The 11,815-nt window shown below is 42.8% G+C and overlaps 1 protein-coding gene across 1 annotated transcript in view; it reads right to left on the reverse strand.

The window, feature by feature from the left end:
- The window catches only part of LPCAT1 (lysophosphatidylcholine acyltransferase 1), a 70,008-nt gene extending 59,246 nt beyond the window's left edge, over positions 1-10,762 (reverse strand). Inside the window, exon 1 of the mRNA XM_060774620.2 lies at positions 10,339-10,762. Within this exon, the coding sequence (XP_060630603.2) occupies positions 10,339-10,515 (177 nt within the window). The 5' untranslated portion in view covers positions 10,516-10,762. The remainder of the gene's footprint in view (positions 1-10,338) is intronic.
- Positions 10,763-11,815: the final 1,053 nt, after the last annotated feature.

Below are 11,815 nucleotides of genomic sequence, written 5' to 3' on the forward strand. Positions count from 1 at the left end.
TACAAGGAATCGCTAGGAAAGATCATCTGAAGCCATTAATGACACTCCAAAACACTTCTATGCCTTTGAAAATAGTGTCTCCTCTGAATGAATATCTGGAGGAGGTAATGTGCTGGATGAGGAAAACAAACTGAAACGGAATCCAGACAAGACAGAGGTTCTTATTGTTAAGGGTTCTAATCTGAGTTTTGAGGTGTTAACCAGTTCTGGATCACTCCAAATGACAGCCTAGATAGACGCAATCTATCTGAGCCTATTAACAGCTTTGGCTAATATGTCAGTTGTGTTTCTTCCTAGAGCTAGAGGATCTAAAAATGGGAGTGCACATGCTGGTAACCTCCAGGCCAGACTTCTAGAATAAACCCTATTCTAGGCTACCTCTGTACCAAGTTTGGAAACTTAAATTAGTGCAAAACATACATCTAGGAGTAATCATGTTATACCAATATTAAAATAATGCCATTGGTTGCCACTTAGTTTCCAAGCAAGACACAAAGTGTTACCTTGAAAACCCCTTATAGTTTGGTCCATGTTACCCATGGATGGTGATTGCCTTCCGTACTATTTGTCCCAGACACTTGAGTCTTCTGAGAGACATTTGCTTCAGTCAGCTAGTACTAAGATTGTAACTAAACAAGAAGACTTTTTTTTGCTGTTTCCTAATTGTGGAATCATATTCTGGAAAAGATTTAACAACTAGATATGCTGTCTGAGTTAAAACAATCTCTTCTGGCAGGCCTATCCAGATGGTTTTCAAATTATGAGTTTTTATTAGTATGCTTTCTTAATGGATGTTATGCTTTTATAATTGAGTGTGCATTTTAATCAGCATTCATATTTTAAATGGTGTAATATGTTTATGTGTTGTTGTATTTCAATCTGTTTTTCCCCAACCACCCCTTACCTGGGAGAAGTGGGCAAGAAATGCTAATAGTGCTACTAATACTACTACTAGCACTCTAATAATCATCATCATATTGGAGAGGAATAATAACAGCCAATGTGCTATACTGGTTGTGTGTTTGGATTAGTGAGGAATCATAATAGTGAATAAAAATAACGATGGTGATGATGAATAATTCCTCACTAGCTTTCCTTAAGGTCAAAATCCAGGTCTTATTGTTACTAAAGTATTTAACCCCCACTTCTATTCTATTCAGAGCAATTATTAAAATCTGTATTGCCCACGAATTTGATAAAAAAAAGTTATATGGAATTGTCTAAAAAAAGAAATATAAATAGAGAAGCTTTATGGGTTCAAAAGCAAAGGAATATAAATATAAACAGTTGATGCAAGTGACTTCTTTCAAACAGAAGCATTCACTTTCATAATAGTGTTCCTGAACAGTTAAGGCAAGAAAGAACGTGATTTGAAGAAGGATTTGAAATGTTCATGAATTTTAAACAGAAACTTGGGATATTGGTGGTATAACTGGTCTTTTGCTCTTTAGCGTCAGAGTGTTTATGCCTTTGCAAGCATTATAAGAGTTCACAAAGAGAGATCTTCATAGAAATAATTTTGAAGCATGTCTTCCATTGAAGAAGTTCAAAACAGTTTACAGTGACTCTAAGACAAAACTATTACAGGATACTCCTAGCAGTGACTGCTAGGAGTATCTATAGTCTAACACTCAACCACTACATCATACTGGTTCTCTTTACGATCATCTATTACACTTATTAGAGGAGCCAAGACAGTGCAATTCAATTCCCAGTACTGAGATGCACCTTCTAGCTTCAAGGGATACTATTATTCAAATAAATATGAGAATCACCCACTTTGTCCATTTTAGATCTTGTTTACGAATACACTGAAATGTTTCTGATATTGATAGACTGTCAATGTCTTGTTATTCGGATTAGTTCACAAGATAAATTATATATATTTTGTGAACCAATCTGAATAAAAAGCATGACAGAAAGGAGTACACGACTGACCACGATTTCTTGGCTGTTTATCTGATTTTTGAACATTGTTTAGGGTTTCCCTGCATCTTATGAAAGTAACTATCCAGTTGGCACCAACCAATCTGAGAATTTTAAGTCCCTTTGTTGACTAAACAAAATTATATGGGATACAATAAGCAAATTTGGCTTTCATTCAATTATTTTGTATCTCTGGAGTTGGGACAGCATTGTAGAAAACTATTGTAAGAAAAGGATCAAAAGTTTAACAGGAAGCCACAACTTTGGAAAGAAGTGACAGCAGCATTGTTCAGCTCCATAATGGGTGAGTTATCCATTAAATAAGCATTGCACCATATAACATTTTCTAAATTTAACAATATAAAAACAGGATTAAACAGAATATACTGTCCTAGATAAAGTAAATCCTTTGTTTAGTTGCACACTGACATGCTTTATTAAAATGTCATTATCCATAATTGTTTATCAACCACATGGTCATAACAGGAAACCTGATTTACATCACTATGCAAAGGGATCTTGCAGCACCTTTGAGAATAACTGAAAGAAGTTGATAGCATAAGCTTTCATCAACTTAAGTCTACAGAAGTCAAGAAAAACTTATGCTACGAATTTCTTTCTGAGGGCCCTTCCAGACAGGCCCTATATCCCAAGATATAATCCCAGGTTTTCTGTTTATCCCAGATTATCTGGCAGTGGGGACTCATTTAATCCAGTTTAAAGCAGAAAACCGGGGATCAGATCCTGAGATATAGGGCCTGTCTGGAAGGGCCCTCAAGTCTCAAAGGCGCCTCAAGATTCTTTGCATTCTGATTCAGACTAACATGGCTATGTCTTTGAATTCTATACCTTGATTTAAGACAGTTTCCTTTTAATGATATTTCAAATCAATCCATCTGAGCTCTATTTGTACATCACACGTTATGAGAATTTTTGTTTTACAGTGGCACAAATCTCAGTTAAATGTGTGTTGTTTTTAAAAGAAGACACTGCATGTATAACAAACTGGCCAGTGTTTGCTGAAATTTTCATATTATTAAGACTCGATTAATGAGACAGAAAGTTGGTTGCTGATTTGCAACTCTTCACACTTTCTGCTGCAGCCTCTCAACTGCTGTACAGTTGGGAGGCTGTACAGACTATCCCAACTCTCATGAAATTTTATTCTGGTTAAAAAGTTACAATTAGAGTGGAATGTGAGAAAACTTTGTTACATTCATAAAGTTAGAGCCACACTTCTCTGATGATCTAATTCAGCTATTAGATCCAATCAGGGTTGACCCACCAAATCTATGGGAACTTGGTGAGTCAACATTTATGTTCAGTGAGTCTTCTCCAACTGAAATAAATAACTGAATTTAAGCCCCTCGCTCCACATATTTAACTATTTTTGCACATAGGACTAAATACAAAATAATGATCAAAATTATATGCATAAATGAAGACAAACCTAAGATTTGCATGACTGCATGACTGCCTCTTATCACAGCCCAGACAAGTACAATATATAATGTCACTTCCACAGAACCCCGGTCCAGTATTATAGCCAAACTGGAGATTGCAGTTTAAAAGAAACTATTTTTAGTTAAACAACTAGCTGTACCAGCCATGCATTGAAGTGGCCAACCTTCCTTCCCTTCCTCTCTCTCTTTCTTTACTTCCTTCCTTCCCTCCCTCTTTTTCTTTCCCTTCTTCTTTCTTCCTTCTCTACCTGTTTCTTTTCTCTATTTCTTTGCTCTTTGGTTCCATCCTTCCTTGTCTCTTTCCTTCCTTCCTTCCCTCCCTCTTTCTCTCTTTCGTTCCTTCTCTCCTTCCTTGTCTCTTTCACTTTTTATATCCTTCTGTCCTTCTTCCTTCCTTCTCTACTTTTTTCCCCTTCTCTCCTTCCCTTCTTCTTTCCCTCTTTCTCTCCTTCCTTCTCTTCCTTCCCCCTTTCTGTGTATGTTTTGTGTGTGCATATATCTGTGTATATATTTGTGTATATGTATATATATATGTGTTTGTGTACATATGTGGTTTTGCGCATGCGTTGTAATGTAATTTCTGGTTTTTGGCTTTTTAAGTTCCTTCCACCGTATTTTTCAGTGTTTTTATGAGTGATGGTCACTTGTTGGCCCGATAGGTGTTTTGTGTCCAAATTTGGTGTCAATCTGTCCAGTGGTTTTTGAGTTATCTTAATCCCACAAACGAACATTACATTTTTATTTATATAAATTCCACTGAACATCTGCTCTCCCAGGTGCTTTGGACTTCAATTCCCAGAATCCCTAATTACTGCTCATAATAATAGCCAGGATTCTGAGAAACGATGTCCAAAACATTCGGATGAAAATGGTTTGTAAAGTACTACGACAAACAACCTATATTTCAAAAAATAGCAGAAGAAAAACCCAAGGGATGGGGGACTCTGAAGCTTGGTGCATCTAGAAACCATAGGACTGAACCCTGGGTCCTCACTGAAGCTGATACAAGTGAATGGCTTGCCTGGAGACAAAGAAATACAGATTTCTATCCTTCTTGCTGTTGGTTTTTAAAACTTGGCCAAGTAGGCCAACTAAAGATCACATACCTTGTTCAGGTTTAAGCACCTGTTTTACCCATGTTGGGGATGGAGCCATACTTTGAAGCCTAGACAGCGAACACTCACACTTTAGAAATGAATGCTGTTTTGAGCTGAAATTATTTGGGATTTGGGGTGGTTGTAGTTTGTAAAGACTCCAGCCCTCTTTGGTAGAGAAGGCTAAAGTCCTTATAAAACTGTAACTCCCATAATTATCAACAATAACAATAATACATTTTATTTGCTCCCTGCTTCTCTTTCACTGGCCACTCTCACCCTCGGGGTGAGAAAAGCGGTATACAAATACTGTAAATAAATATTAAAATGCATACATTAAAATCCCTCATTAAAAACTGCATGCTACATTTCTTGCATTGTGTCTTTTAATATGCGTATGCTGTAACACACACTTTTGCGGTTGTATTTTAACTATGTTTTCATATGTGTTTTGATTGGACGATGTGCCAATCTTGGTTATGTGTAGTTTAATAATAATAACAGTAATGTTATTTTTTTTTATTTATTACCCGCCTCTTTTTGGCTTCAGGTGGGAAACAAATAAATAAATAATCCTTTTGGAGTGGCAGATAATAAAACATTATTATTATTATTATTATTATTATTATTATCCTTTTGAAGAGGTGGGTAATAAATAAAAATACTATTATCCTTTTGGGGTGATAAATAAAGAAATAACAATATTATTACTATCATTAATAAAATACACATAACCAAGGTTGGACTTATACGGAGAATCAAACATCTGGTTGAAATTTCACAGTTGAAAATGGACTGGGGCCCCTTCCACACAGCTGTATAAAATCCACATTGAACTGGATGATATGGCCGTGTGGACTCCAATAACCCAGTTCAAAACAGATATTGTGGGTTTCTGCCTTGATATTCTGGGTTATATGGCTGTGTAGATGGGCCCTGTGTCCACACTGCCATATAATCCAATTCAATGTGGATTTTATACAGCTGTGTGGAAGAGGCCCTAGAATATCAAGGAGAATAATCCACAACTACAGGTTGACTGTTCCTTATTCAAAATCCTTAGGACCAGGGGAGTTTCGGATTTTAGGGTAGCTATATTTTGGACCTGCACCCCTAATGACATATTGTGGAGGTGGGATTCAAGCCCAAGCATGACATTCATTTATGTTTCAAATGGGAACCTTACGCCCACAGCCTTTGCTTTCAGATGGGTCAGTGTGCTCAAATTTGCTTCATGCACAAAATTATCAAAAATAGAGTGTATGAGGGTCCTTCCACACAGCCATATGACCCAGAATATCAAGGCAGATAGTCCATAATATCTGCTTTGAACTGGGTTCTCGGAGTTCACATTGCCATATAATCCAGTTGAAGGTGGATTTTATACAGCTGTGTGGAAGGAGGCTGAGTCCCTTTTGGAGAGATAATGTGGGGTATAAATAGTAATACATGCAATAATAATAATAATAATAATCATCATCATCATCATCATCCAATGGCTTGGAGCAGTTCATGCGGGGTCAGCCTCCATCCATGCTACAGTGTAGATCAGTGGTTCCCAATCTGTGGGCTGCGGCCCACTGGTGGTCTGCGAGACCTAAAATAAGGTCCATGGCTCTAGATTATTAAATGTGGTTTTCTGGGAGTGAGCAGATGGTGACTTCTGGGTGGCATGTGTTCTGTATCAGAAACTAGAGCTGATGTGGTCTATCCAATGCAATTTTCTGAAACAGCATCTCCAAATAACCAAACTGAATCTAAAGTTGACAAAAAACTGATTTGCAACTCTTTTGGTACTAATATTGGAGAGTGGTCCCTAACCAAATGGTTCCTGGTTAAAAAATGTTGGCAACCACTGGTGTAGATAGATTCATCCCTTTATGTGTGTGTGTGTGTGTGTGTGTGTGTGTGTGTGTGTGTGTGTGTGCCTGCCTCCAAGCCGACCCCATGAATCTCAGCTCCCTTATAATCCCAGGATCTGATCCCAGGTTATCTGCTTATCTCAGACAGTGGTTCCCAACCTGTGGTCTATGGACTACCAGTGGTCTGCAGCAACTAAAATATGGTCCACAGCCTCACCATTACTACGCTGTTGCAACAAGAGCAGCTGGTCTCGTAAAATCCTCTTTTAGTGCCAAGGCTTATTAATTATAGTTTTCAGTGGGCAAGCAGATGGCGACTTCTGGATGGCATATGTTCTGTATCAGAAACTAGAGCTGATGTGGTCTATCCAATGCAATTTTCTGAATCAGCACCCCAAATAAGCAAACAGAATCTAAAGTTGACCAAAAACTGATTCATAAGCATTGTGGTACTAATGTTGGAGAATGGTCCCTGGTCAAATGGTCCCTAATCAAAGTGGTCCCTGGTCAAAAAAATGTTGGGAACCACTGATGTAGATAGATTCACCCCTTTGTGTGTGTATGTGTGTGTGCCTGCCTCCAAGCCAACCCCACGAATCTCAGGCCCCTTATAATCCCAGGATCTGATCCCAGGTTACCTGCTTATCCCAGATTATTATCTGAAATAGAGGCTCCATCGGTGAGCTGATGGCAACTTCTGGATGGCATATGTTCTGTATCAGAAACTAGAGCTGATGTGGTCTATCCAATGCAGTTTTCTGAATCAGCACCCCCAAATAACCAAACTGAATCTAAACTTGACCAAAAACCGATTTGCATCCCTTTTGGGACTAATGTTGGAGAGTGGTCCCTGGTCAAGTGGTCCCTTGTCAAAAAAAAGGTTGGGAACCACTGGTGTAGACAGATTCACCCCTTTGTGTGTGTGTGTGTGTGTGTGTGTGTGTGTGTGTGTGTGTGTGCCTGCTTCCAAGCCAAACCCATGAATCTCAGGCCCCTTTTAATCCCAGGTTACCTGTTTATCCCAGATTATTATCTGGCAGTGGGGACTCACATAATCCAGTTCAAAGGAGAGATAACCTGGGGCCAGATCCTGGGACATGAGGACAGGATAGAGGGGTATTTATTCCTTGCGCAAGGGATGGAGGCTTGTTGTGAAACAGAGGCTCCATTGGGTGAGCTGATGGCAAATCTAAAGTTGACCAAAAACTGATTTGCAACCCTTTTGGTACTAATATGGGAGAGTGGTCCCTGGTCAAAGTGGTTCCTGGTCAAAAAAAGGTTGGGAACCACTGGTATTGATAGCTCCACTCCTTTGTATGTGTGTGACTGCCTTCAAGCCGACTCCATGAATCTCAGGCCCCTTATAATCCCAAAATCTGATCCCAGGTTACCTGCTTATCCCAGATTATTATCTGGCAGTGGGGACTCACATAATCCAGTTCAAAGCAGACATAACCTGGGGCCAGATCCTGGGACATGAGGACAGGATAGAGGGGTATTTATTCCTTGGGCAAGGGATGGAGGCTTGTTGTGAAACAGAGGCTCCATTGCGTGAGCTGATGGGAACTTCTGGATGGCATATGTTCTGTACCAGAAACTAGAGCTGATGTGGTCTATCCAATGCAGTTTTCTGAATCAGCACCCCCCAAATAACCAAACTGAATCTAAAGTTGACCAAAAACCGATTTGCAACCCTTTTGGTACTAATATTGGAGAGTGGTGTCTGGTCAAAGTGGTACCTGGTTAAAAAAATGTTGGGATTCACCCCTTTGTGTATGTGTGTGCCTGCTTCCAAGCCAACCCCATGAATCTCAGGGTCTTTATAATCCCAGGATCTGATCCCAGGTTACCTGCTTAACCCAGATTATTATCTGGCAGTGGGGACTCACATAATACAGTTCAAAGCATAGATAACCTGGGGCCAGATCCTGGGACATGAGGACAGGATAGAGGGGTATTTATTCCTTGGGCAAGGGATGGGAGGCTTGTTGTGAAACAGAGGCTCCATTGGGTGAGCTGATGGCAAATCTAAAGTTGACCAAAAACTGATTTGCAACCCTTTTGGGACTAATATTGGAGAGTGGTCCCTTGTCAAAAAAGGTTGGGAACCACTGGTGTACATAGATTCACCCTTTGTGTGTGTGTGCCTGCCTCCAAGCTAACTCCATGAATCTCAGGCCCCTTATAATCTCAGGATCTGATCCCAGGTTACCTGCTTATCCCAGAGTATTATCTGGGAGTGGGGACTCACATAATCCAGTTCAAAGCAGAGATAACCTGAGATATGAGGACAGGGCAGAAGGGTATTCATTCCTTGGGCAAGGGATGGAGGCTTGTTGTGAAACAGAGGCTCCACTGGGTGAGCTGATGGCAACTTCTGGATGGTATATGCTCTGTATCAGAAACAAGAGCTGATGTGGTCTATCCAATGCAGTTTTCAGAGTCAACACCCCCAAATAACCAAACTGAATCTAAAGTTGGCCGAAAACCAATTTGCAACCCTTTTGGTACTAATATTGGAGAGTGGTCCCTGGTTAAAAAAATGTTGGGAACCACTGGTGTAGATAGATTCACCCTTTTGTGTGTGTTTGTGTGTGTGCCTGCTTCCAAACCAACCCCATGAATCTCAGGCCCTTTATAATCCCAGGATGTGATCCCATGTTACCTGTTTATCCCAGATTATTATCTGGCAGTGGGGACACACATAATGCAGTTCAAAGCAGAGATAACCTGGGGCCAGATCCTGGGACATGAGGACTGGGTAGAAGGGCATTCATTCCTTGGGCAAGTGATGGAGGCTTGTTGTTCCGAGTCCTCATTGGGGAGATGGTGGCGGGGTACAAATAAAGTTTATTATTATTATTGTGAAACAGAGGCTCCTCTTTGTGAGCAGATGGCCACTTCGGGGAGGTATATGTTCTGTATTAGAAACTAGAGGTGATGTGGTCTGTCCAATGCAATTTTCTGAATCAGCACCCCAAATAACCAAACCAAATCTAAAGTTGACCAAAAACTGATTTGCAACCCTTTGATACTAATGTTGGAGAGTGGACCCTGGTCAGAGTGGTCCTTGGTCAAGTGGTCCCTGGTTATGCAGTCCCTAGTCGAGAGGTCCATGTTCAAGTGGTCCCTGGTCAAAAAATGGCTGGGAACCACTGGTATTGATAGCTCTCCTCCTTTGTATGTGTGTGACTGCCTTCAAGCCGACCCCAAGAATCTCAGGCCCCTTATAATCCCAGGATATAATTCCAAATTACCTGCCTATCCCAGATTATTATCTGGCAGTGGGGACTCACATAATCCAGTTCAAAGCAGAGATAACCTGGGGCCAGATCCTGGGAGACGAGGACAGGGAAGAAGAGATTCATTCCTTGGGCATGGGATGGAGGCTTGTTGTGAAACAGAGGCTCCAATGGTTGAGCAGATGGCTATTTCTGGATGGCATATGTTCTGTATCAGAAACTAGAGCTGATGTGGTCTATCCAATGCAGTTTTTTGAATCAGCAACCCCAAATAACCAAACTGAATCTAAAGTTGACCAAAAACCGATTTGCAACCCATTTGGTACTAATGTTGGAGAGTGGTTCCTGGTCAAATGGTCCCTGGTTTAAAAATGTTGGGAATCACTGGTGTAGATAGATTCACCCCTTTGTGTGTGTGTGTGCCTGCCTCCAAGCCGACCCCACGAATCTCAGGCCCTTTATAATCTCAAGATGCAATCCCAGGTTACCTGCTTATCCCAGATTATTATCTGGCAGTGGGGACTCACATAATCCAGTTCAAAACAGAGATAACCTGGGGCCAGATCCTGGGAGATGAGGCCAGGGCAGAAGGGTATTCATTCCTTGGGCAAGGGATGGAGGCTTGTTGTGAAACAGAGGCTCCATTGGGCGCGTGGCCTGTTCCTCGAAGGGGAGGGGGGACGCCCCCTCCTCCCTCCCTCTGCCCCCTCCCCTCAGATACACACTCTCTCACACACACACTGGCACCCACCTTGGCTTTCTGGAGGGCGCTGAAGCGCAGCTGGTGCGCGAAGGGGCTGCGCAGCGGGGGAGGGGGCGGCCCTCGGCCCTCCTGCTTCTGCTCCTCCTCGCCGGCGCCTTCTCCTCCTCCTCCTCCTCTTCCTCCTCGCTCGCCCGGGGCGCAGCATCCCCGGCCCTTCAGCCTCATGGCGGGAGGGAAAGGAAAGAGAAGGAGGCTGCTGAGGACGGGATGGACGACGGAGGGCTTAGGAAACTAGGCCAAGCCTTGGAGCAGCAGCAGCAGCAGGAGGAGGAGGAGGAGGCTGTCGGCCGCTTGGTCCTCCGGAGCCGGCAGTCAAGGAGGAGGAGGAGGAGGATGCGCGCCTCTGTCAGACGCTGCTGCTGCTGCTTAATGCCACCGCCGGGCTCTCCGCTCGCGCCCCGCCCTCGCCGCGCGCAGGCGCACTCGCGCCAATGATGTGGAGGGGGAGAGACAAGCGGGCAGCCGGTGGGCGGGAAAAAGGGAAGCAGAGCTGCCCTCTTGAGCGCGCGCTAGTTCTCTCACTGACTCAGGACCCAAAGCGCCCTCCATTCTCACCCTCTGTCATGAGGGAAAAGCACAGTTATGACACACACACACCCATCCTCCCACATCATTCTGTTTGTAGATCTTGAACACTTGTCTTGCTACTGTATATAGAGTTGTCTTACTATATAGTAAGAACATCAGCCCTAGCCTTGTATTTACTCAACTGCAGAGTATGCCTGGCCTGTTTGACATAGGTCTGCCCATGCAAAACATGCTGAATGAAACATGCAGACTAATCACAGGATGTCTTAAACCTACACCTGTCAATAAACTCTACAACAGTGTTTCTCAACCTGAGGGTCGGGACCCCTGGGAGGGTAATGAGGGGGTGCCAGAGGGGTCGCCAGAGCCCCCGGTGGCGCAGTGGGTTAAATCCCTGTGCCGGCAGGACTGAAGACTGACAGGTTGCAGGTTCGAATCCGGGGAGAGGCGGATGAGCTCCCTCTGTCAGCTCCAGCTCCTCATGCGGGGACATGAGAGAAGCCTCCCACAGGGATGATAAAAACATCAAATCATCCGGGTGTCCCCTGGGCAACGTCCTTGCAGACGGCCAATTCTCTCACACCAGAAGTGACTTGCAGTTTCTCAAGTCGCTCCTGACACAACAAAAAAAAAGAAGGGTCACCAAAGACCAGCGGATGTGGTGGCTCTTAATGAGACATGCCGCATCATCACGGGGTGTCTGTGCCCTACACACTGTGTAGCCGGTATTGCACCACCTGACATCCGCCGGGAAGTAGCAACCAATAGTGAAAGGACCAAGGGAGTGACATCTCCACCTCATCCTTTGTTTGGGTATCAGCCAGCACGTCAACAACTTAAATCAACTACCAAGCTTGCAAACTTTGCGTTTTTGTCTGTCTGTCTGTCTGTCTGTTTGTTAAAAATGCAATGCAACTGTTTGGTCTGTCCTTGACAC

The sequence above is a fragment of the Anolis sagrei genome, chromosome 4, assembly GCF_037176765.1.
Source record: "Anolis sagrei isolate rAnoSag1 chromosome 4, rAnoSag1.mat, whole genome shotgun sequence".
NCBI classification, from domain to species: Eukaryota; Metazoa; Chordata; class Lepidosauria; order Squamata; family Dactyloidae; genus Anolis; species Anolis sagrei.